Below are 26,000 nucleotides of genomic sequence, written 5' to 3'. Positions count from 1 at the left end.
TAGTTCCTCACTTTCTGCCATAAGTGTGGTGTCATCTGCATATCTGAGGTTATTGATATTTCTCCCGGCAATCTTGATTCCAGCTTATGCTTCCTCCAGCCCAGCATTTCTCATGATGTACTCTGCATATAAGTTAAATAGACAGGGTGACAATATACAGCCTTGACGTACTCCTTTTCCTGTTTGGAACCAGTCTGTTGTTCCATGTCCAGTTCTAACTGTTGCTTCCTGACCTGCATACAGATTTCTCAAGAGGCAGGTCAGGTGGTCTGGTATTCCCATCTCTTGAAGAATTTTCCACAGTTTATTGTGATCCACACAGTCAAAGGCTTTGGCATAGTCAATAAAGCAGAAATAGATATTTCTCTGGAACTCTCTTGCTTTTTCATTATCACCAGAAAGTAAATTTCACCTGGAACATGGCAGTGCTCAAGGACACACCATTGGACCAATGATATGTATAAAGGGCCTGGCCTAATGAGCTGGGAAGAGCTTTACAAGTAGAAAACACTTAAATATAAACCAGGTCATAAGACACAGAGGGCCTGAACAGCTGCAGGCAGCTTCTTATCAAATGGATCATTTCTGAGCTCTTAACAGGTGTTATAGACGTTATTGGATAAGTTACTGGATGAGGTCTATATTTATTGAGATAGGCCTTTTTCTGCCAAAATTGTCGTATTTCTATGGTCTTCTGCAGAATAGCATTACAGTTTTTTTTAAGTCAAAGTTACAAATGCACTTGTAGGTTAAGTGAGCTTATTTTATGTGAGGCTTGGTAAGAACAATAGCCCCTTGTGTTCTTCCCCTGAGAAAAGATTTTAACTCTTTTAAGTGATTTTTTGGGTATGTGCCCAATTGCTGTGCTTAGTCACTCAGTGGTGTCTGCCTCTTGTGACCACATGGACTGTAGCCCGCCAGGCTCCTCTGTCCATGGGATTTTTCAGGCAAGAATAGTGGAGTGGGTTGCCATTTCCTTCTCCATTTGTGCCCAGTTAGTTCTAAATAATACAGTTGCATTGCCACGTTTTAGATTATTCATTATCTCTGAACTTCCGTACGTGGGAGGTAAAAATGCAGGTGTCTCTCCAGCCCTCCTCCTCTGCCTCTACCATAACCTCCCTGACCTCCTTACATAACTATCTTGTAACTTTAGATCACATGAATAGTCAAAGACTATTTGGGACATCCCTGATGATCCTTCCCTGGTGGTCCAGTGATTAAGACTCTGTGCTTCCACTGCAGGGGGAAAGAGTTCCATTCCTCGTTTAGGAACTAGATCCCGCATGCCATGTGACACAGCCGAAGCAAAAGAAAAAAAGTATTTGTGCTATTCAAAGGTGAGATGTAGAATAAATCATGATGACTTCTATAGTTTACTTTTTTCTTAATGTCTTGCTTGATCTTCCGTTTGAAACCCCCAAGGCCCGCAACCTGCAGGAGCCTAGTGCGGTGGTGCTGTCTGCCTGGAGCACAGCTGTCTCCCCTGACCTCCCACGCTGTTTTGGAGGTCTTGTCGCTCCTTTCTGTGGGGTCTTTGTTTCCTGGGTCCTGCGTCTTCTACTCTCTTGGCTTACTTGCTCAATCTGGTGTAGCATGTCCTTCAGTACTTTCTGTGAAAGAGTACCTGGGAGGTAAATTTTCTTTTTTTTTAACTCTCACATTTAATTGGTAATTTGCCTGAGTTTAGAATTCTAGCTCGGAAATAATTATCCTTCAGAATTTTGCAGGCATTGCCTAGGTTGTAAGTTGCAGTGTGGATGCTGAGGAATCTGAGCCATTCCTGTTTCTGCTTTTCCTATGTGGACACTCACAGAATAGTCTCGTGTCCCAGGGCTGTGGCAGCACGCCTGTTCTCAGCCATTATGCGAGGCATGCAAACTGTAAACTCGTGCCCTACATTTGGGGACATTTTCTTAAATTATTTCTCCCCCCCATCTTCTCTGCTCTTTCTGAACTCCTGTTGTCCAGACAGGGACAGGGAAGCCTGGTGCGCTGCAGTTTATGGGTCGTGACGAGTTGGACATGACTGAGCGACTGGACTGAACGGTTGTCCAAACAGTCCATCTCAGGTGTGAGCCTGTGACTGTCGGCTACCACTGTGTGCCTCTGTCCTTTGCTTTGAAGACACCTCATTGCCAGTTCTCCAGGGGTTTCACATGTGCTGTCACATTTTTAATTTTCAAGAGCTCTCTTTTTCTCGACATTTTTAAAATATATGAAAACCTGTTCCATTTAGTAGATACAGTATTTAACATTTTTTAAATTTTTGTTTTAATTTTTTGTCAGGTTAGAAGTTTTCCTCCCAGGTCTGACCATTCTTGCTTGTGTGTTCATACTTAAGGGGAAGTACTTGAGCTTCTGGCTTTCCAAGGAATCTTAGTTGCTGCCTAATCTGAATCTCTTTCATTATCTTCCCAACAAAGTCACCCATAACCTGTAGCTATAGCTTAACTGTGAGACACAGAAAAAAGTTCAACTTACATGCAGAGAAATAAGCATCCGAAACTAGAGCCAGCACCAGAATTCCTGCGAAAGCCGAGTCAGGTGGAAACGATACGTTGAAGAGAGAGGGCAGTGGGGGCCCAGTGGTAGCAGCGTCCAGGGGAAGCAGGGCCCCGCCACATGCTGGGAACACGGGTGCTTCACAGCCGTGCACCACCAGTGCTGGCCACTGGGGCATCGGGGGAGGCTTGGAAGTTCATGAGAGCGAGGAGGCTGCTTGAGGAAGGCTCCATGTCAGAGAGGGGGAGATGTCTCCTGGAGGCTTGAAGGCAAAATGGAAGAAGGAGGGAAGCAAGGGTCTTAGAAAAATAAAATTATAGACTCAAATGAGATTGCAAATCCCTCCCATCTCACAAATATGTCCTCTCTGAGAAACACTGTTTTTCACTGTTCCAGCAGAAGAAAACACTCTTGATTCAGAAGCCTCTCATCTTTGCCTATATTAAACCAACTGTTTTTGCAAGTCAAGGAAAATAATACCTTTGAAAATGAGCAGAATGGGGAAGAAAAATAGCTACAAACAGTACTATCTAAAAGGAAAAAACATGAGAATTATAGCTGATGAAAATTCTTTACTTTATCGTAAGGCAACTGCAGAATGTTCAGTGTGAAGGAAATATCTTTAAAAACAGGACTTTGCAGGAATAAAAACTAAAACCTGAAATTCGAAATTCAAAATCTCAGAACAAAAATGGACCAAAAGAAAAAATCCCTCAGGAAGCTGTGAAACAAGAATTGATGTAACTCCAGCAAAGAAACTGAAGATGACAGAATTATCTGAAATTAAGATTAAATTGTAAGATACCCCAGGAAAAACAAATTCAACTGAAGATATAATCACTGTCATTGGGGAAAAAATAAAAAGTAGGAAAGCAGACCACAGTGCAATATAAAATAGTCAAAAAGGGTTAGAAAGCAGAAGGGGACACACGATGAGCACATGTGTTGTTTAGTCGCTAAGTCATGTCCAACTGTTTTGTGACCCCATGGACTGTAACCCACCAGTCCCCCTGTCCATGGGATTCTTCAAGCCAGAATACTGGAGTAGGTTTCCATTTCCTTCTCCAGGGAATCTTCCCAACCCAGTGATCAAACCCCTTCTCCTGCTTGGCAGGCTGATTTTTGACCAATGAGCCACCTGGAAAGCCCCTGTGTTGCAGTATGCTTACATGAAATAGCAACTAGAACGAACAGTTTACAAACAACAACATGGGTGACGAACAGACATGATAAGAAGCTAGACTCCATCCTACCATCAGGGGTCCTGTGAAAGTGAAACACTCAGTTGTGTCCAACTCTTTGCAACCCCGTGGACTATACAGTCCATGAAATTCTCCAGGCCAGAATACTGGAGTGGGTAGCCTTCCCCTTCTCCAGGGGATCTTCTCAACCCAGGGGTTGAACCCAGGTGTTCCACATTACAGGCAGATTCTTTACCAGATGAGCCATTGAGGAAGTATTTGAATATCTTGATATTAAGAGTGCAACTGAACAAGTGTCTGCATGTATCTTACTGAATTATTTTAAATGTATACAAATACATATGAGGAATCTTGTTAAAAAGGAAATCCAGTTTTCTTTCATGTTTAGTTTGCAAGAAATGCTTATAACCTGGAATGATTTGGGTCTCAAGAAAATACACACATTTGATTCTTTGGAGAAGTATGGAGAAGAATCAGTGTTACATTAAGATGTTTTTGCAAAAGCAGGTAACAGTGAAAGTTGAGAAGTGCCTAGCCATTTGATGCACTTAACACAGAGAATTTAACAAGCTCCTCTTTGTTATACTAGACCTCTGATACAGGGGCAAACGACATTACATCCTAGGAAGCTTTCAGACTAATCAAGATGATAAGAGAGCAGAATAATAAGTATTAGACATTCAAAGGAAGAGTACTATGATTTTGAAAATAGTAGAAAATATAGGTCCCACCTTGTCTGGAAGACTTCCTGTTGGGGGTTACCGTGTTTTGCCATACTGGGTACTGGTTTCTTGCAGAAGACTGTACATTAGTGTTCAGAGTAAAAGGTGAAATATAAACAAGTTTAGGAAGATTAAGGTAGATCAGTAGATCTACCTCAGGTAGACCTGTAGATCAGTCTTTGAACAAGCACATACTCTTGATCATGCTGTGTCGCCTCTCCCAGGACTTGAGATCATAACCTGTCTTTTCCCTTTATGTGTCAGAACTAGTCATTGTTATTCCCATTGCTGAAGTTTCTCTTTCTCTTTGGCTTTGCTTTGCCTTCAGTTTTTCAGAGAAATTTAATGTACTAAGGTGGTTCAGATGGTAAAGAATCTGCCTGCAATGCGAGAGACCTGGGTTCAGTCCCTGGGTCGGAAAGATCCCCTGGAGGAGGGCATGGCAACCCACTCTAGTATTCTTGCCTGGAGAACCCCCATGGGCAGAGGAGCCTGGCGGGCTACTGCCATGGGGTCAGAGTCGGACATCAGTGAACAACTAAGCACAAGAGCGCCATCTGGTGTTCAGTAAGCAAGAGGGTAAATCTTTTGGTCGGTTTAGCACCAGAACCGAAGAAAGCAAACTGCAGCTTGTTTCTGTATTGCAGTCTACAGCATTGTAAAGTTTGATAATGAGAGGATTCCTGAATCATTACAGAACAAGTTTTTAACTTTTCATATCAAAAGATATGAGATGATGTGTATTTAACAGTGGAATGTTAGAAATAAAAAGCCAGAGCTAATCACCTGCCTACAATGTGGGAGACCTGGGTTCGTTCCCTGGGTCAGGAAGATCCCCTGGAGAAGGAAATGGCAATCCACTCCAGTACTCTTGCCTGGACAACCCCATGGACGGAGGAGCCTGGTAGGTTATAGTCCATGGAGTCGCAAAGAGTCTGGACATGACTGAGTGACTTCACTTTCAGAGAATTTAATCTGTAATAATAATTGTCTAATAGAGTTTTACTTCATCTGGTGGATATGCTACTCATTTCAGTTCAGTTGCTCAGTTGTGTCCGACTCTTTGCAACCCCATGAATTGCAGCACAAGAGGCCTCCCTGTCCATCACCAACTCCTGGAATCCACCTAAACCCATGTACATTGAGTTGGTGATGCCATCCAGCCATCTCATCCTCTGTCGTCCCCTTCTCCTCCTGCCCCCAATCCCTCCCAGCATCAGAGTCTTTTCCAATGAGTCAACTCTTCACATGAGGTGGCCAAAGTACTGGAGTTTCAGCTTTAGCATCATTCCTTCCAAAGAAATCCCAGGGCTGATCTCCTTCAGAATGGACTGGTTGGATCTCCTTGCAGTCCAAGGGACTCTCAAGAATCTTCTCCAACACCACAGTTCAAAAGTATCAATTCTTCGGCGCTCAGCCTTCTTCACAGTCCAACTCTCACATCCATACATGACCACAGGAAAAACCATAGCCTTGACTAGACGGACCTTTGTTGGCAAAGTAATGTCTCTGCTTTTGAACATGCTAGGTTGGTCATAACTTTCCTTCCAAGGAGTAAGCGTCTTTTTAATTTCATGGCTAGTGATATGCTACTAGTCGACAACAAATACAACAAATTTCCAAAAAGGCATCAATAATCTCAAGGATAAAAAATCAAAACAAAGAACAGGAACCCACTGCCCCTCAATAAGGATTAACTGCAAAGAGCTCAGCTTCTTTTCAAGGCAGCCCAGTGAGGAGATCCTGCAGGTATCCCAGGTATAGGATCCCAGCTGGGTACTAAGTCTAAGTCTGAGGAAAGTTACAGCTCCTGCCTCTTTCACTGTGACGTTCTTACTTAAAACTCCCATAAGCTTTGGAAAGAAAATAAAATCTCAGAGCTTTTGGACCATGGGATAAAGTGTGCTTCCCTTCTCTCCTTCCCCATCTCTTCAAATGAAGGGCAGTAACATTTAAAAGTTGACCCCTAATGATTTTTAAAAGTGAAAAACCAACAGAACGTAAAACTGATTGTTTTTCCTAATATAAAACAGCAGATTTGGGAGTATCAGAATTCTTAGATATTGAAATGAAGTCTTAATTCCAAATTTTAAATTAACTTCAACTTTCTTGCCAGTTAACATATTCCCATCATCCCTTAAAACTGACCAAATCTTATTTTACAACCTAAATATTTCTGGAAGCCATCTTCTCTCCATCCCACCCCCGCCCCCACCGTGAACCCCTCAAAACACTTCTCAGATGTTCTTGGCTGGTGTATAAGCCTCCCTGATCCCCACAGCCCCACCCCAACGTGAATCAACAGATGTGTATTAACAGGGACCATACAAACGATGTAAGTGGAGAATGCGATAGATGGGTTTTTCAGCCTCAAAGGTTTACTCGAATCTGTCCTGTCTGCAGTCTTTCTCCTTCTACCATTTCACCCTTCACATTTTACTCTGTTCATCTGGAACAGCTCAGTTCTCCCAGTAGAAGAACTGCTGCCAGACCTTAGTGTTCCTTCTCTCTGCAAGGCTCTTTCTCCCCATCCTGCTCTGGACTAACTTGACTTGCCCTAGAACACTCAACTTTGGTGTAGAGTTTGTCTCCTCCATCTCCTGAAGCCCTGGGCTGGGCTGATTGTCCTTTCCAGTTCCCACAGTACTTAACTATTTTGAAATTACTCTGCTTTTGTTTCACTCCCCGAAAGGTTGTACTACTCCTTGAGGCCATGGGTGGGCTATCATATACTTCACAGAACCAGAGCTTTGTATGGTTTTGGCACACAAAAAAATGTTTCCTAAACATAATTTGTTAAATGATCTTGTATGAGAGTATAAATGTATATATTCAACATAATACACATTTTAAGTCATTTATAAATATTTATTAAATACTATGGTTTAACTTCATGCTTCAGAAGAATCAAAACTCATAAACACTCACTGAGATAGGCTAAAAATGAAAAGGACAGAACAATAATGTCTCATACATTGCTGGTAGGTAAACTGGCAGGATTTACTGAAGCTAAACAGAAGCTGGTGACCTGGTGACCCTGCATTTCCAGTCTGGGGATATGCTCAACAGAAACGAATAAGAATGTTCTTAGCAGCACTGTTCACCAATGGCCAGCCCCAAACAGATGATGCCAATGTTTGTTAATATTAGAATGATAAATTGGCATATTCATACAAGCAGTGCAGAGCAATGAAAAGAATGAACTTCTGCTACCCACAGCAACAAAGACACGACTTCATGAAGTTCAAAAACTAACTTGAGGTGACAGATGAAAACAATGGTTACCTGGGGGCTGTGGGTATTGACTAGAAGAGACGCCCATGAGGACACCTTCTAGGGTAACTTCTAGAGATCACACAGAGGGGAGCCCAGCTGCACCTATGTATGTAAAAGTCATGTTGCAACAAAGAAAAAGAAAAAACTTATGAACTAAGGCCTTGAAAACATGCCAACAGGCTGGCGTTATAGTCATGAGACAACAAAGTAAATTTCATCAAACTATCTTTGTCCCTTTGTTGTAACATAAAAAAGAATTTTTTTTAAAAGAAATACTTTGCATAGGCAAAATGGTATTCCTAAATGGTTTCAACTTTGGCTTACGGTTCATAATACTGTTTCCAGATGATGTTTCACTTGTACATGAACTAGGCAACTTTGTTATATTACTTAGCATCTAAAATTTTGAAAAAACAGCTAAGCTCTGGCCTACAGAATTACAATAGCTATTTGTCACTAGCGATATTCCAAAAGAAATTTATTTTACTATACTTATCTATAAGTAGATACTGTAAGTATCAATATATAGAACACATATAATATCTATATAATATTTACTATAAATATCCATTTACTATAAAATCTGCCACCTTTTAGTGAAACAGAAAAATTAAAATCTTTATAATATAGGAAATGTTAAAATTTGGAAGAAAAAAACCCAAAAACCTTGAGTACCCTAAAACAACTAGTTCGTAATTTTGGTCAATATGTCTGACACTATGGATATTACCAGTTCTGGGAACGAATTTTAATATTAATAATGAAATATTCAATTTAACCAAATACCTGACAGAATTCCTCACTGAATGTTTTAAGGAAAATAAAAAGATTAACAGATTTAAATACTTTTAAAAGCCAGAAAGAAGTATCTAAAAATTATACATGAAGGCATCCAGAAGAAATTCTGGGCTCCAGTGTACATAAAACAAAAGTATAGCACCTCTAGGCAAAATATTTTTTAATTACAATCTCATATGTTTATATAAAGTAGAACATTTAATATTGATGAACTAGATTATAACCTGCAAATCTTATTAGTCAGGAATTCCTGAGTGTAGTAGTGAGGCAATAAAGGTGGACATTGGAGGCCCGTTCATTTTTCAGAGATTTTTTTCAGCTTTTGACTTGGGTGCTATCACGTTCAAGGCACCAGTCCAAGTGCTCATTAATCTGTGTCTCTGAAACCTCGTCCTGACACACAGGACAGTGCACCGCCCTGCTCTGACCGCATGCACCGCTGGGACCCTGCGCTGCAGCTGGAGGATGCGAACGACTCGTCACACCACCACCACCACCGCTCTGCGCTTGCTCCTTCTTGATAAAAAAGAGGTCAAAAAAAGTCTTGTCTTCTATCCTGGGTCGTTTACTTGGGAGTTTACCTTCAGGCCCACCTGCATCCTGGGGCGCAGTGACAGATGTTGATTCCATGGCTTTTAAGGAATCTCTTAGAGATGTCCTGGAAGATGTAACCCTCCTTTGAGAACCGGAAGAGACTGACTTTGTAGTGCTGTCGCCCACTGTGAGGCTCTTCACTGGAGACCCACTCACACTTCTGAAAGCCTTGCTGCTGGCAACGGACACTTTAGAGAAGTAGTTGCTTAAGACATTCTGATGACTGGTACTGAGAACAGGGGATGCTACGGAAGTCTTTTTACTTGGACCATTCTGTTCAAATTTCACCTCAGTTTTAGAATGAGGTCTCAGGGCATTTGCTGAATGGTCTTGACTTAAAGGCTCTTGGCTTTCATTAATAGCATGTGAAGTGATACATTTCCCAGATGAAATATTGCTGGTTTCCCCTAGGACATAACCTTTCCCGGTAAAGGGGATTAACAGCTGTTTCTCCCCTCTGTTCGGTTTGTCTGCAAAAGAAGCAAGATTTTTCCTTGATTCAAAATTTATACCATAACAAGTATTAAGCTAATGGATAGTTTTTCCAAATGAAAGAATACTGTTTTGTTCTAACTTAGAACTATACTGTAATTCTCTATTAACAGGAGGACAACCTTCAGCAGTCAGAAAGCTCTGATATCAAGAACACATAAAGGACAAAAACACCCTCTCTTCAAAACAAAACACCATCTCATACTTAGATAAGCAGTTCTATCATGCAAATATCAATAGCAGAATAACTTTTATCAAGAAAACTGCCTTTAGTACTCTTAACCGTGTCCCATATGGGGAAAATCTGCTACTGCATTATCTTCCCAGCTCACAAAACAGGATATAATCTTTTGACATAAATTCTTCTATAGTTTCTCAACTTAGTAAACGTTTCAGATTTGAGAAAGCTTATGTCCATGAATCCTTATCACATCCAATCAACAACTTCCCAAGGGAAGAAACTAACTTTAGTAACCTGGTTACCCCTTCAAAGGGCAGTAACTCTGAACTGCAGAGGAAGGGGGTAAATCTTGAAGTGTTAGCATATACGTGCCATATCCTTTTCCCATTCTTCTAATGAAAATACATACATCAACAGAAGTTGCTTGGATGGACTCCAACTGATAGGAAGGGGTGTAGCTAGGACTTACATTCCGGGCATTGTTATTTGAATTACTGTTTTTACCTTGACAATCTTTTTTTTGCCTTCTGTTTCCTAATGACCCAGTGAGTCAGGAGAGGGAAAGGGACTTTACCCTTAAATTTTAGCAGTGGAAACTATTCCCACTTTTTCTCACAAATATATAGAGCAAAATATATTTTTCTACCACTGTTTTATGGACAATGGGATTTTTTTCCACTTTAAGTCCACACTTGAAAACATCTACACAAGAAACACTCTTCATCTTTTTTTTTTCTTCAAAAAATGTTTCTTCAAAAAAGGGTTTTATCTCTAACAAGAGAAAAATAATTTAAAAAAATTAAAATGGGCTTCGGTTGAAACCAAGTTTCTTGTTTTGCCTTTTTTTCTTTTGAATACATTAATTAAAGCTTTATCTTAATGCCAGTTCTCTGAAGTGTCCTTCAGAGAACTAGCCACGGTAGTGGAAAAGTAGGAAGACTATAAGCAGACTTACCTTTCCTCTCTGCTTCTGACACTGGCTGCTTTGTCAGTTTTGTCTTTCCTTTGCCCTTTTTTGAGTAGTTCTCTGGCTCCTTGATTTTGATGTAAGTGCCTCCACAGGTCTTCTGGTGCTGCGCCCACCAGTAGTCACGGGCGGAGGGTGCCCTGTTGGTGGCGCGCTTCACATAGCCGTAATAGGGCTTGCTGCGCTGGCACGGCCCGGTGCAGCGCCACCAGTGCTGGCGGTACTCGTCCACCTCTTCGTGGAAAGTGTGGTACACCTGGGCGACACACAGTTCTTAGCGTTAAGTAGGCAAGTTAACAATTTTAAGAAAATATATGTAATAAATAAGCACCCACAACTTTTTTTTTAAACTTTCCAACTTCTCAAGGGTTTTCTGAAATTATGTTTTGGGAAAGATGGTAACTATATTTAGCTTCTCTTCAAAAGTTCATTTTAATGGGAATTAGCAGATTCCCATAATTTAGTGCTACATAAACTATGTAAAGATAGAAAAATGTGAGACTAGAAGACAAATTTAAAAAAACAAAAAGCTTCTATACATGGTATGTCTTAGAAACCCAATTTCTAAAGGATGAAAAACTAGGATAAAGATTTTATAGGATGTCATATTCAGTAAGAACTGTTCCCACTGCTTAGGTTGAAATTTCCCCTATAGGTAACCATACCAAAGGATTCCGGAGGACTCTTCCCTATCAACTCTGGGCCCACACACAAGCACCCGGTCTCAGGCTGCCTCTGCCAAATCCATTCTCCACATTCGCCCAGCTCTGCTCATTTCCTCACAACAAGCTTTCTGGGGTACCACTGTATCTGTTTATAGGTGAAAAGCTCTCCAGTGTTTGAATGTTCTCATCCTTGTATCCGTAGTGGTTATTACCAGCTTGGCATAAGGAAGGTGCTCAGTAAGTGTTTGGTGATTGAGTGAATGAGAAACTTCACTGAGACAAATTCTCTTTAAATGTGCTTTTCAGTCCTTGAACAGGATCCCTCTGTTTCACCCTCTAGATGAAATCTTACTTATAACCTAAGCAGCAGACAGACAGAGAAGAGTTCAGGCTGAAAGGAAGGTGAGCCCTCCCACATGGCACTGAGGCTGGCACGGCACCATTTTACAAATGATACTTCCAAATGACTGAGGAACTTTTCCTCCTGTCCTCTCAGTGGAACGTTATTAGTTTTATAAGGTAAGGAGCAACAGCAGCATATGAGTTTTGTTTTTTTTTAAGCTCTTAATAAATTCCCCTTGTGGGAAACAATACTAAGCTTTTTGTAACTCTACAGATAGTTTTATATTCACTATCTCTCTACTATAAGCAAACAAATTGTATTATTTGGCAAGCATGCAAGCAATGCAAATTATAGTAAGCGCAGAAGAGACTGGAGGACAGGTTTGGGAACAAGGAGGCTTGTAAGACCCTGCCTTCTCTCTTATGTTGAGAACACCTCGCCTAGTAATTCAGTGGTAAAAAAGACAGGGAATTGGATCTATTCTGATTCCAACTTCTGTAATTCCTATAGCCTGGGGCTGTAACTTTAACAATGCAGTTAACTAAAAACTGTCCTCAATGTGGATGCCCCATGGAGTCTGCTATAACAGAATGTAACCTGGGAAAGCAAGGGCTGTCTACCTGATAAAACCTCCTGAATTCTCTTCCAACTGAACAACAGGAAGTACACTGGAATTTTGCTTAAAGTGTAAAAGTCTTTTATGCTAGCAACTGCGTAATTCCTTTGCTAATCTGGATTTTATGTGACTGTGTTAAAGCAAGCCACTTATTTGATGTGAAAGGACCTCAGTCCAGTAATGAAATGAGCTCTCTAAAAAATTAAACTGACAGCTAGAAAATAATACATGGAGGGTGAGTACTCTCCCTTTCCATCACACTGGCTTTTACTGCTTTTTAAAATAAGGAAATTTCTAAACACTAAACAAACCAAGGCATTTAATCTCTGTAGGAATTAATATTTATTTTGGTTCAGTTCAATTCAGTACTTGCTAAGTGATCTAACCAGTCCATTCTAAAGGAGATCAGTCCTGGGTGTTCACTGGAAGGACTGATGCTAAAGCGGAGACTCCAATACTTTGGCCACCTCATGCAAAGAGTTGACTCATTGGAAAAGACTGATGCTGGGAAGGATTGGGGCCAGGAGGAGAAGGGGGACAACAGAGGATGAGATGGCTGGATGGCATCACCAACTCAATGGACGTGAGTTTGGGTGAACTCCGGGAGTTGGTGATGGACAGGGAGGCAGGGCCACTCCAGTACTCTTGCCTGGAAAATCCCATGGATGGAGGAGCCTGGTGGGCTGCAGTCCATGGGGTCGCTAAGAGTCGGACATGACTGAGCGACTTCACTTTCACTTTTCACTTTCATGCACTGGAGAAGGAAATCACAACCCACTCCAGTGTTCTTCCCTGGAGAATCCCAGGGACGGCAGAGCCTGGTGGGCTGCTGTCTATGGGGTTGCACAGAGTCGGACACGACTGAAGCGACTTAGCAGCAGCAGCAGCAGCAGGGAGGCTTGGCGTGCTGTGATTCATGGGGTAGCAGAGAGTCGGACACGACTGAGCAACTGAAGTGCTTGTAGAGGCACTATGTTATACATCTTGTGCAGGTGTGTGTAAAGATACACAGGTGTGTATAAAGATAGGTAAGAGCCACCCTATTGGGGTATGAAAGCAGAATATAACATTGTAAAAGGCTACATATCTGCTGAGGAGGTTAAAATGAGGGAGAAGTTATATCCCACTGTAAAAATGAAGATCATTTTGACAGAAAATAGAAGAGGCACATTTTAGGGAGAGACTATATGAGGAAAGGCAGAGATGAAAAGTTCCGTTAGAAACATGGGCAGGGGAGTTGTGAAAAGTAAAAAAAAAAGGAACAGTGAGGTTACTGGATAAAATGAATGTACAATAACAAAGACAACTAAAATTTAATTAGTACCCAAACTGCACTAAAATGTTTTTGCTTGCGTTTTCTCTCGCCCTCACAAGGATCCAGTAGCCTAAGGATTGTTATCATCCTCCTTTTAGTGCGAGTAAACCAAAGCATGGAAGAGTTTAAGCAGGTCCCACCATCAGGGGCGCCAGCATCGGGAAGTAGGCAACCTGACTCTTCCTGCTTTCTGACCCCAGGCTCTCCCACCTCCCACATTATGCAGAAATGCAAGTCACAGACTTCTGATGAAGGGAGTAACATATAATAGAAGCAGAATATAGGACAGATTGAAGGAAGAGACAATGAGGAAACCTAATTAGGAGATGTTAGTAATAGTCCAGAAGAGAGGTACTCAGGCCTGCAAGAACTCTGCACAAGCTGCTCCCAGAGGTTAGAGATCTCAGGGATGTCACTAGAACTGCTGTCTTCTACTATGGGGTCCCAGATAAGCCGGTCTGCTTCTCTGGGCCCCTCACTTGCCCTGGGAAATCCTCAAACACAGTATTTGTTTCTACCCAGTTCTCTATTTTTAATTAAATCCCAAGAAATACTGAATAAATAACTACTAAATATCATAAATGTGTGTGGCTTTATATACCGTTATATTGGCTCCTGTCAGGCGATTGATGCGATGCATATGCTTACAAAACTCTGGACCATGCCCTTCCCGATCTTTATCATTATTAGTGACAAATAAATAGGCATGTATCATTTCATGCAAGAGAGTCTGAAACAAAAAACAATCACATTAATTTGTTATGGTGCTTCTGAAAATAAAAATGCTTTTCTGACTCTACCTGGAGTCTTAACCTTCTTTGGATCACAGGCTCCTTTCACATACTGACAGAAGTCATGAACCATCTTTCTAGAAAAATTATGTAAGCACACAGTCCCAAAACTTTGCATATAATATCCAAAGTCCTGTAGATCCCAGGTTAATTCCCTGTTCCAAGGAAGCCTTTTTAATTATTAACCAAAATCCACTAGAAAAGACTGATAAATTCAGCTACATGAAAATTTTAAAATTCTGTATGGGGAAAAAAAATGTTATCAGTAAAGTAAAAAAAACAAACTCAGGAAAATATATGTGCAACTATCTCACAGGCTATTAACTCCTAAATTATAAAGCACTCCTAAAAATCAACAGGAAAATGATCAACAATCTGATTTTAAAATAGGCAAATGTCATGGACAGATCACAGAAAATGAAATACAAATGATCCATAAACATATGAAAAAATGCTCAACTTCATTTGTAAAAACAGATATGTGAGTTATTACATAAGTATATAACTTCTTGCTTATTGAGACTGGTAAAACTAAAGTTTGACACTATTAGTAAAGCTAAGGGAAAATAAGCATTCCCATGTATCACTGATTGTTGTTGTTGTTGTTTAGTCAAGAAGTCGTGTCTCACTCTTTGCAACCCCATGGACCACAGCCCGCCACGCTCCACTGTCTATAGGATTTCCCAGGCAAGAATACTAGAGTGGCTTGCCATTTCCTCCTCCAGGGGATCTTCCCAACCCCAGTTGATCCCCAGTTTTTTGCACTGACAAGCAGATTCTTTACCAGAATCTAGTAGATTTAGCCAGATTTAGCCAGAATCTGGCTCAGTAGCCACCACGGATCACTGGTAGGAATGCAAAATAGTACAACCCTTCTGGAAAATTTGGTAACATCTAACATATTTACAAACACATTTATTGTTGGACTCAGCAACACCTAGACTAAAATGAAAGGCCATGTGTATGAGGTATTTCATTGTGGCACTGCTTACAATAGTGAAAGAGTGAAAACAATGTTTAGCAATAGGGGCCTCATTGAAAGAACTATGGTACAGCCACATAATGGAATTCTATGTAGCCATAAAAAAGAATGAAAAGTATCTCTATGAAATGATATGGAGGAGGCTATAGAATGTATTGTTTTAACAGAAAAAGGCAAGGTACAGAAGAGTGTACTCAGCATTTTATATAAGAAGTATGCTATGTGGTGGGGAGTAGATAAGAGTGGATATAAATACTGGCAAAAGAGAATGATAGGAAAAAAACTAACAACAGTATCCTTTATAGGTGAAAAGGTCAGAATAGAGGCATGGGGGAGACCAAGATTTCTCTGTGTATAGTCTTCTGTAGTTTGAGGATTTTAAATCATGTAAAATTTTAAAACAATAAAACTTACTGCTCATTCCATACCAAGGATGGAATAATTTAGGTATAAAGTTTAAAAAAGCATTTATGGCTGATATTTCATAATCTATTCTAAAAACAGTGAAAATCATAAAGGTCCTCAAAAGCATAGCTTTTTTCATAATCCTCCATAATTTTTTTTTAAATTTTCATCAGAAATACTAGATTGGCATTAATGAATTTTAGTTGTATAGAATTATATGAATAAAGAAATGCAGAAATCAAACATTTACCAACTCTCATCTTTTCAAGACAATGCCACTCTATTGAGACTCAAATTCAAAGCTCATTCTACATTTCAGATGTTTTTCAACATTCTAAAATACTAACTATTCTCATTAAAGAGAAAACAACTTAGGTTCCTAATTTTTGGTTCAATTCAAACATGTCTTGAAAATGGTACATGGCATTTTACTGAACATTTCCATTTTTATTTATCTACCATTTTCCACATTTGGCTCTATCTATACATCATTGTCCCCAAACACCTCAATTTCCCACCATTGTAATATATATGGTCAAAAACAACTACTTCTAGACCTAAATATGCCATAAGCCTAGTGGCCTCACTTTTGTCCACAGCATACCCATTCCTTCTGCCAAAAGTAGTCTCCTCTACCATGTCTACATGTCAGAATTCAATTCTGTCCTGTTAGGCTCACCTCCTGGAGAAGGAAATGGCAACCCACTCATGTTCTTGCCTGGGAAATCCCATGGACAGAGGAGCCTGGAGGGCTGCAGTCACAAAGAGTTGGACATGACTTAGCAACTGAACAACAACAAACATCAAAAGCAAATTCTAGAATAACTAGATTAGTCTGGCACACAGTAGGTACTCAATACAGTGAGTGGTAGGCGTGCTGATGTTAGTAGTAATGAAATCCAGATCTGTAAAACTTTTCTTTACCTCCTTAACCAGTTTAAGTTTTCTCCTTTTCTGAATTCTATTCATTATAATTTAGGAAGCTACTTCAAATACAGGCCAGTCCCTCTATTCCTCCATCCATCTTACTCCTGATTTTATATTATAACTTTCTGCCAACAGCAAATGCTCACTTGAAGCATTACCACATAGTTCCCATTTTCTTCTTGCCTATTACCTTAAGAAAAAAATCATTCATGTGTTATTTAAACCAACATTATTTATGCAACAAATTCAATTTTCAATTAGGGCTGTTCCAATTAGCGCTCCTTGTAAGGTTGATTTGGTTAATCATATTGTTTAATTTTTTAAAATGCTTTAGTGTTTTTTTCCTGCTTCTTCACTGAATTACTAACCGAATTGTGTTTTTATCTACAACTATGACTGTAGATCGCTTATTTCTCTTATTCATTTCTGCTGATTGATGCTTCATGTTTAAAGCTTAAAGCTATGCTATTACTTTTAGGGTCATTATGTGTCTGTATTTAATAGGTTATTTTATCATTTTAAAATGTCTCCCTTTTTTCTAGTAAAACTTCTTCCCTTAAAATCTTTATATTAATACTAGATAGCCATAACAATTTTCTGTTGTCTAATATTTGGAAGATATGCTTTTTCTCATCCTTTTATATTTAACATATGTGTGTCTTTGTTTTAATCACATCTCGGTTAATGTCATATGCCATTCCATGTCTTTAACTGGAATGTTTAGTCCATTTACATTTAATATAATAACTGATATTGTTTTTATGTTCACCTTTCTATTTCATCTGGGTTTTGTCCCTTTATTAGTTTCTTTTTTATTGAGTATTTCTGTTGTACTACTTTAACATTTAGTAGTATTTAAAAAAAAATGATTACAAAAAAGTAACAAAAAATGTACCATCTTAACTATTTTAAGTGTACAGTTCAGTGGTGCTAAGTACATTCACATTGTTGTGAAACCCACTACTTTTTGTTATCCTTACACAACATATTTCCAGGCATATTTTAACTTATTTCCCATCCAACCTCTACCACCTATGCTCTCTTGTGCATACATTTCAAGTGATACAATTGAGGCAAGATAACTCACACCAGATATATCTTGAGGATTTCCAGGCAACTACTGGACTCAACTAAACACAACTGAGGGCTCCTACTGCTTCATTCAGCTATTAGAAGTGATCACCATCTCTAGATATGAAGTGTGCCCTCACATTGGTTTGTTCTGCCAGCTCAGCTATATGTCATGGGAGGACACCATGGTGGCTGAACAGAAGAGAATCAAAATTTGTGTGTCTCAATAAAAAGATCTGGATCTTAACTTTCTGGCTGCTTCTAAACCAACTACTTTGTCTATCTGAACCTTATTTATAAAAATAAGGATAACACATACTGAACATAAACAGGATTGTTGTAAAAATCAAAGTAGCTAACATACCTGAAAGCCTCCAACTTTGAAACACTGTAAGAATATAAGGTAATCATTATTTGCCCCACAATAAAAGTTTGCAGTAAGGGAAAACTGATTTTTCCCCCTCATGTACTGGTTAATTTACAGCAGTCTAATAATAACTGTTTCTAAATTACTGAGCTAAGAATCAGGTTTATGCAAAGAATACCTCCACAAGATCTTTTCTTGGTCTCAGCTTTAAAAGGGGTTCACTGAGACGGATGGAACACATTCCACCCCTCCCTTCATAGCTGCATATCCCAGCACACCTGGAAAACAACCACCACAAAAATTGTTAATCATCAAATATACACAAAAGGAAAATAGAAACGAAAGAGCAAAATCCTTATCCACTGTTCTTGGACAATTCAGACCGAGAGAACTCTATGAAGGATGGCTTTCTTGAGAGTGTACCCACTCTGTTGGGAGATACTTGTATTTCATCCGAGTAGTGGCTTCCCTTACCCTTACCAGGCTATAACAGCTTGAAGATAATCCTATTTTGCTGCTCCCTGTCTCCTCCCTACAAGCTATGCTCAATCAGTTGTAGTGGTAAAGGCCAGATCTCCATTAGCATATGTCCAAAATTATAATGGAATCCTATATGAAAGAGATCGATACTTTAAACACACAACTTTGTATCAGATCTTCTCTCTTATTTTAGATGCTTTGATATCAAGTCAAAAACAAGTAGTGGTACACAACGACTTCTTAGACTTACTTGTTAACTCTGTTCATATACCGGGTACATTATCTCAAATCAGAATTTCTCAAACCTGGAGTGTCAGAAAGGGATCCTTTTATAGGCATCCCTTTAGATCCCCTGGATCCAGAAATATGGGAACATGAGCCCCTTCCCCACTCTGACTCCCGAGCTCACTGCTAAGTACACCACACGGTGTGTCCCTGGCACGCTCTCTTGGGGCAGATTCTGGCTGTTTCTCTTACCTGGGTCCTAAAGCACACCCATAAGACAAATCAGATAAGCGTTAACTCGCTTTTTAGTAACGGTTAAGGGCCTTTGGACTGTGCTGTGTGCTTAGTCGCTCAGCTGTGTCCGACTCTGAGACCCCACGGACTGTATGTAGCCCTCCAGGCTCCTCTGTCCATGGGATTCTCCAGGCAAGAATACTGGAATGGGTTGCCATGCCCTCCTCCACGGGATCTTCCCGACCTAGGGATCAAACACAGGTCTCCCAGGTCTCAGGCGGATTCTTTAACGTGTGAGCCGCCAGGGAAGCCCTTTCTAGTGAAGTGAGATTCAAAGAAACACACTTTTCTCTCACTGCGCCCCTTACAAGTCGGGATGGGCCACGGGGCTTTCTTAAAGTCGTTTAAGGTGAGAAGGGAAGAGGCTGGAAGGAAGATAATCCCTGTGGGGCCGCCTGCCCCAAATCCAGAGCCCGAGCTAACGCCGCCGGGACCGCGAGGGGAGACAGCAGGGCCGCCGGCGGCCCCGTCCCCAGCGGGGCTCGGGACTCACAGCGTCATCCGCACGCTCCACTTCACCTCGACCGCCTCCAGTTGGCCCCAGAAGAAACGGTCGTTGAACAGAACAAACAGGCCCTGTAAGTCAGGGGTAGGGTCCACCAACTCCCAAGACGCGTCCACCAGAGACAGGGGCTCCTGGGCCGGTTCGCGCTCCGAGACCTGCAAGTTCCACTCCTCCTGAAGCTGCAGTGCCAAAACCAGGTCTTCATCCATGGCTGCCGAGGTCCAGAGCGGGTAACTCCACGTCCTGGGGGGTCTGAGGGCCCAGTCGCGCGCCCAGGAGATACCGGCTTTCTGGTCAGTTCGCCGATCTCGCGAGACTCAGGGAAAACGGGCACGACAACGAGAGCTTAGCTTGTTCCAAACGCCGAAGTCAGATTCTGGGCCTTAAAAAAAAAGAACTCAGCGTGACACCACCTAGTAGGCTCAAACCTAAGGTTGAAGGTTTCAGATACCTGGTTACCGTCCTCACGGCTCACGAGTAACGTCAAACACCAACGACACACTCCGCCCATGCGTAGCACCTCGTAGTACCTATATCACTCTGCCCCGCCCTCCACTCACTTCCGCAGTAGCTTCTCCAGCGTAGGAGTCCTAGGCCGCTGAAGTTCCTGCGCAGGCGCATCGCCGGCACTCGGCCCCTTGCGCAGGCGCAGTGTCTGAAGTTCAGTCCCGGACGCAGGCGTATTCGTCTCTCTTACATCCTGCTTCCTTAGCCCTGGAGTTTGTCCCGGCTTGGGTGGGCCTCCACAGCGGTGGCACCCGCCACGGCGGTAGTGACAGGGGCTGCGTGAGTCCGGGCGGCGATGGCGATGGCGATGTCAGACAGTGGGGCGAGCCGCCTGAGGCGGCAGCTCGAGTCGGGGGGCTTCGAGGCGCGGCTGTACGTGAAGCAGCTCTCACAGCAGTCGGACGGGGACCGGGACTTGCAGGAGCACCGACAGCGCATCCAGGCGCTGGCGGAGGAGACGGCGCAGAACCTGAAGCGCAACGTCTACCAGAACTATCGGCAGTTCATAGAGACGGCCCGTGAGATCTCTTACCTGGAGAGCGAGATGTATCAGCTCAGCCACCTGCTGACGGAGCAGAAGAGCAGCCTGGAGAGCATCCCGCTTACCCTGCTGCCTGCTGCCGCTGCCGCGGGCGCCGCCGCCGCCTCTGGAGGGGAGGAAGGAGGAGGTGGCGCGGGGGGCCGCGACCAGCTCCGGGGCCAGACCGGCTTTTTCCCCAGCCCCGGGGGCGCCTCCCGGGACGGTTCTGGGCCAGGCGAGGAAGGAAAGCAGCGAACCCTCACCACCCTGCTTGAGAAGGTGGAAGGCTGCAGGCACCTGCTGGAGACGCCGGGACAGTACCTAGTGTACAATGGTGACCTGGTGGAATACGAGGCGGACCACATGGCCCAGCTGCAGCGGGTGCACGGCTTTCTCATGAACGATTGTTTGCTGGTGGCCACCTGGCTGCCACAGCGGCGGGGAATGTATCGTTACAACGCCCTCTATCCCCTAGATGGTTTGGCTGTGGTCAATGTCAAGGACAACCCACCCATGAAGGACATGTTCAAGCTGTTAATGTTTCCCGAGAGCCGTATTTTTCAGGCAGAAAATGCAAAAATCAAACGGGAGTGGCTCGAAGTGCTGGAGGAAACCAAGAGGGCCCTCAGTGAAAAAAGACGCAGGGAACAGGAGGAGGCAGCGGCCCCTAGAGGGCCACCCCAAGTGACCCCCAAGGCCAGTAACCCATTTGAGGACGAAGACGACGACGAACCAACTGTTCCCGAGATAGAAGAAGAGAAGGTGGACCTCTCAATGGAATGGATCCAAGAATTGCCTGAAGACCTGGATGTCTGTATTGCCCAGAGGGACTTTGAAGGTGCCGTTGATCTCCTGGATAAATTGAACCATTACCTAGAAGACAAGCCCAGCCCACCTCCTGTAAAAGAACTAAGGGCGAGAGTGGATGAGCGTGTCCGCCAGCTCACCGAGGTACTAGTTTTTGAACTCTCCCCGGATCGGTCCCTGAGAGGTGGTCCCAAGGCGACCCGCAGGGCAGTTTCTCAACTAATCCGACTTGGCCAGTGCACGAAGGCTTGTGAGCTGTTTTTGAGAAACAGGGCGGCAGCTGTGCACACTGCAATACGCCAGCTTCGCATTGAAGGGGCCACCTTACTCTACATTCATAAGCTGTGCCACGTCTTCTTTACCAGCCTTCTGGAGACGGCCAGGGAATTTGAGACCGACTTTGCAGGCACCGACAGTGGCTGCTACTCTGCCTTTGTCGTCTGGGCGAGGTCAGCCATGGGCATGTTCGTGGATGCTTTCAGCAAGCAGGTGTTCGACAGTAAGGAGAGCCTCTCCACGGCAGCCGAGTGCGTCAGAGTGGCGAAGGAGCATTGTCAGCAGCTGGGCGACATCGGACTCGACCTCACCTTCATCGTCCACGCCCTTCTGGTGAAAGACATCCAAGGAGCCTTGCATAGCTACAAAGAAATCATCATCGAAGCCACTAAGCATCGCAACTCCGAGGAGATGTGGAGGAGGATGAATTTGATGACTCCAGAGGCCCTGGGGAAACTCAAAGAGGAAATGAAGAGCTGTGGGGTGAGTAACTTTGAGCAATACACGGGGGATGACTGCTGGGTGAACCTGAGTTACACCGTGGTTGCCTTCACCAAGCAGACCATGGGCTTCTTAGAAGAGGCACTGAAGCTGTATTTCCCAGAGCTGCACATGGTGCTTTTGGAGAGCCTGGTGGAGATCATTTTGGTTGCTGTTCAGCATGTGGATTACAGCCTTCGGTGTGAGCAAGATCCAGAGAAGAAGGCTTTTATCAGACAGAACGCATCCTTTCTGTATGAAACAGTCCTTCCCGTGGTGGAAAAAAGGTTTGAGGAGGGTGTGGGGAAACCTGCCAAGCAACTCCAGGACCTGAGAAATGCCTCCAGACTGATTCGAGTGAATCCCGAAAGTACAACGTCAGTGGTCTGACACCTGGACCTGTTTATATGTAGCCGTATAGATTGCTTATATATTATTTATATTTATATTAAGTTGTATTAGCATATTCTTTATACTCTCAAACACATCTTGAAAATAAAAGATGCTCTCTCAGATAGAAATGCAAAATCAAAAGAAAGAAAAAAAAATGTTAAGCCCATACAACAAAAACAGTGGAATTACTAAAATAACTAATATGCCTTCCTTTTAAGTTATGCTAACTCTCTAGTGAATATATTGTCACAGTATAGCGTTTCAGCTTATCCTTTGACTCAACACACTTGCTCACAGTATAGATTATGCGGCGCAGATAGAACAGTACCTGTAAATACACAGAGTATGTGGCGAAAGTCTCCCAGTGCACTGAAATGTTAGGTTTCTGAAAGGATACAGTGCCATATAAAACACCCTGCTTCATATTCTTCTGGACCATAAAATTTGTTTGAACAATTTGGGGGAGAGGAAGGAGTTGAGAAAATTGGCTTTAGGGTAAACTTTGGTCAACAGAATTCCTTCATGAACGTAGCTAGTGTGTGGAGTCTAATACTCGAGTCCTTACAGTTCTCAAGAAGAAGCTTTTGTAAACACAGTTTAGCAAGCATTTACAACCTGATTTAAATGGTTCATTAGTTGTAGCTGCTAGTTAGCAGCTTGATAACACTTGATTTGGGTGCATTTACTTGAAAATCTAAAGAACTGTGTTAAAATTTTTTTTGTACATATTTCTGAGTTGTCTGAAGTTCCAGCTGGAGCTTTTTTCCTTGTCATGTTAAGAATAATAAAGATAACAAGACACATTGTTAAGATAACCCACTTTTAGTATGGGTTACATAAAGTGACTCAGACTTCATGCAAATGAGAGAAAAGTTTTCATTGAAATACTTAACTTGGATTTCAGGGTCTGGGTGGTTAGGAAATTAGGGAAAATCATATGCAGACCCCATAGCATTCTCAAGTGTGACTGCTTTGAGCAGAGATTTGTTTTTTGTGGCTAAGAGGAAAACAGAAAAGTGCCCATTAAACTATTGTATCTATTGTATATTGATTATATGGCCTTCCTCATACTTAGAAACTGCTAAGACCTGTTTTCCCCCAGCTTCTAGTTATCATTCTTGTCCATAAGTGTCATTTCTGATGTCAGTGACTTCAAAAGGTCATTTCTTTTATCTGAATGAAAATAGTGGTATTAAGACTGTGGAAATTATGTAAAACCTGAAATAGTTTCTAATAGCAGCTGAGGGTTGTAAAGCTCCTTGACGTTAATTACGCATATGCCAGACAAACCTCTTATTTTCTGTTTAGCTGTGCATATTTAAAAGGTTGAAAATCATTTCTTTGACTAAATTTTTTCACATAACTTTAGCATTTTCTAGATAATAACTATGACTGGATATTTCAGTTGATCAAAAACAGTTGTAACCTGCCTTTTGTTTTTTTTAAGATCACTGGAAACTTGAATTTGATAAAAATTTTATGCCACTTGAAGTTTCTAAAATTATATTGTATGAAACATGTATTGTGTAAATATTTGATGCTGGGTTCATGAAATGATACTTCTGAAATCAAAACTTCTCTTACAGCATGAAGTTGCAGAAACCTCAGTGTGTATACTCAGATATTCAAATGGTTGCCTCCATAGAATTGTCTGCTTTTTAAAACTGGAAGTACAGAATTTTCTTCTGGTAAAAGTTGTGTGTTCCTCAAAGTTGTAGCTGGAGGAAGTATGCTGTTGGAGAATCAGTTAGCTGATTGATTAAAGAGCATTGATGTTGTAACGTGCCTTTGTGCCAAGACAGGGCAATTTCACTGCATTCCTCCAAGTGGGGTCAGAGCTCTAGTTCTTGTTTAATTAGACTCCAAAACAAGGTCTAAAAATTGAATGCAGTTAGAGATTGCCCCCAAATCTAGTACATACTGTATTATACCACTTACATGTTGGTTGCCTTTTCTCAATTGCTTCAAACATAACACTGTCACTTGAGCTTGAAATCAGACTTGAATGAATTAATTACTGTTGAAAAAAGACGCCCTGTGGAATTAAGTCTCTTTTTGATTAAAGCCTCATTTCACTTAAGTGCTGAAAACTCATTTATTTTTGTTTCAAATACTACCTGTAGTTGTTATCAGCACTAGTATTCTGCAGCTTGCTTTCTTGGGATTGGGAATTCAGGACTTGACATGTAGTATAAAATCAGTATGTGTATGTTTTGCTTATTGGTATGCTGTGATCTGAGGGAATCTGAAATGTCTTACCAAAATAAAGCTTACATTTTTTTCTTACACTGGGTAAAATTGATTGATGTTACATTGTTATATATTCATTTCTTTTCTTTAATGATTTAATATTCTTATGTTCATGTTACTAAAATGTTTTAAATGCCTAGGTTTTTATGTTTTGTTTTTCTATATGGGGATAATAGGTACAAAACCATTAGCTAATTTAAGTAAGTGTTCTGCTACTATCAGAACTGTGAATTGTCAAATCGCACATTTTTAGGATTCCCCTGAATGGGAGTCAGATATACAAAATATGAATTTACTCAAAGTGGGTTTTGTAGCTTCTGCACATCTTTAAATGAAGAAAATATAATGTGGGCTATATGACCTAAGAACTTGGGTCACAAATGACAAAAATCTCCTTTTTTAAAAAAATAATATGTGGATACTGCAGAAACTATCACATTTAATTGACTTAACAGTATTTATCAAGTAACTTAAGTATTTATTAAGTATTAAGTATTTATCAAATACTGTGCCTCACATTGACTAAAATATGGGGTGGGGAGGACAGGATAAAGTTAAGTGTGTTTTCTCTTAATGTGTTTAAAAACTGGAGAAAATAGAGAATAAAAACATTGAAACAATAAATTAGCAAATTAAAAGCAAAATTGTTGCAAGCTGAATTAAGCAAAATTAATTTGAATAATTGCAAACTGTGTTAAAAAAAAAAAAAAAAGACTGAAAAACCTGTGTGTTGTAGTTTAAGTGCCTTGGGAGTGCTAAGAAGGAAGAGTGCAGTGTTATTCTGAGGAGTCTGGAAAGGCCTCATGGAATCGTTGGCTTTAGAGTCGGTCCTGGAAGGGACAAGGTTTAGGTGTGCAAGGAAGATGGGCATGCAAGCATGAACAGAGACACGCAGCGGACAGTCTTGTGAAGTAACGTGCCACCGCCATTGCAGACGGGCTAGATTCAAGGTGAGGAAAGCTGTAATTCATCCCTACTAATTCATCCCTGCAGAAGGTATGGAGTAAGAAGTCCACATCATCACGCCCAGACCCCTAGTGACCC

General features: G+C 41.6%; 2 protein-coding genes across 7 annotated transcripts; one reads left to right on the top strand and one right to left on the bottom strand.

The window, feature by feature from the left end:
- Nucleotides 1-1,783: 1,783 nt before the first annotated feature.
- On the bottom strand, nucleotides 1,784-20,378 carry SPRTN (SprT-like N-terminal domain). Of its 6 annotated transcripts, none has more exons than XM_055588150.1 (6): nucleotides 20,284-20,378; nucleotides 19,712-20,105; nucleotides 18,398-18,497; nucleotides 14,278-14,406; nucleotides 10,726-10,993; nucleotides 7,277-9,567 (listed from the first exon to the last, which is right to left on the bottom strand). In XM_055588150.1, the coding sequence occupies exons 2-6, from the start codon at nucleotides 19,930-19,932 to the stop codon at nucleotides 8,819-8,821; spliced, it is 1,467 nt and encodes a 488-aa protein (XP_055444125.1). In that variant the 5' UTR covers nucleotides 19,933-20,105; nucleotides 20,284-20,378; the 3' UTR covers nucleotides 7,277-8,818. The 6 variants fall into 6 exon arrangements, with proteins under 6 accessions (XP_055444156.1, XP_055444125.1, XP_055444116.1 ...); XM_055588141.1 differs by having other exon boundaries at nucleotides 20,175-20,289; XM_055588181.1 differs by lacking the exons at nucleotides 7,277-9,567; nucleotides 20,284-20,378 and adding an exon at nucleotides 1,784-2,767 and having other exon boundaries at nucleotides 19,712-20,273.
- On the top strand, nucleotides 20,363-25,645 carry EXOC8 (exocyst complex component 8). The gene has a single exon (XM_055588137.1). The coding sequence runs from the start codon at nucleotides 20,526-20,528 to the stop codon at nucleotides 22,701-22,703; it is 2,178 nt and encodes a 725-aa protein (XP_055444112.1). The 5' UTR covers nucleotides 20,363-20,525; the 3' UTR covers nucleotides 22,704-25,645.
- The last annotated feature ends 355 nt before the right edge of the window (nucleotides 25,646-26,000 follow it).

Source organism: Bubalus kerabau, chromosome 1, assembly GCF_029407905.1.
Source record: "Bubalus kerabau isolate K-KA32 ecotype Philippines breed swamp buffalo chromosome 1, PCC_UOA_SB_1v2, whole genome shotgun sequence".
In the NCBI taxonomy this organism is placed as follows: domain Eukaryota; kingdom Metazoa; phylum Chordata; class Mammalia; order Artiodactyla; family Bovidae; genus Bubalus; species Bubalus kerabau.
This window is presented reverse-complemented; position numbering and strand designations above follow the sequence as displayed.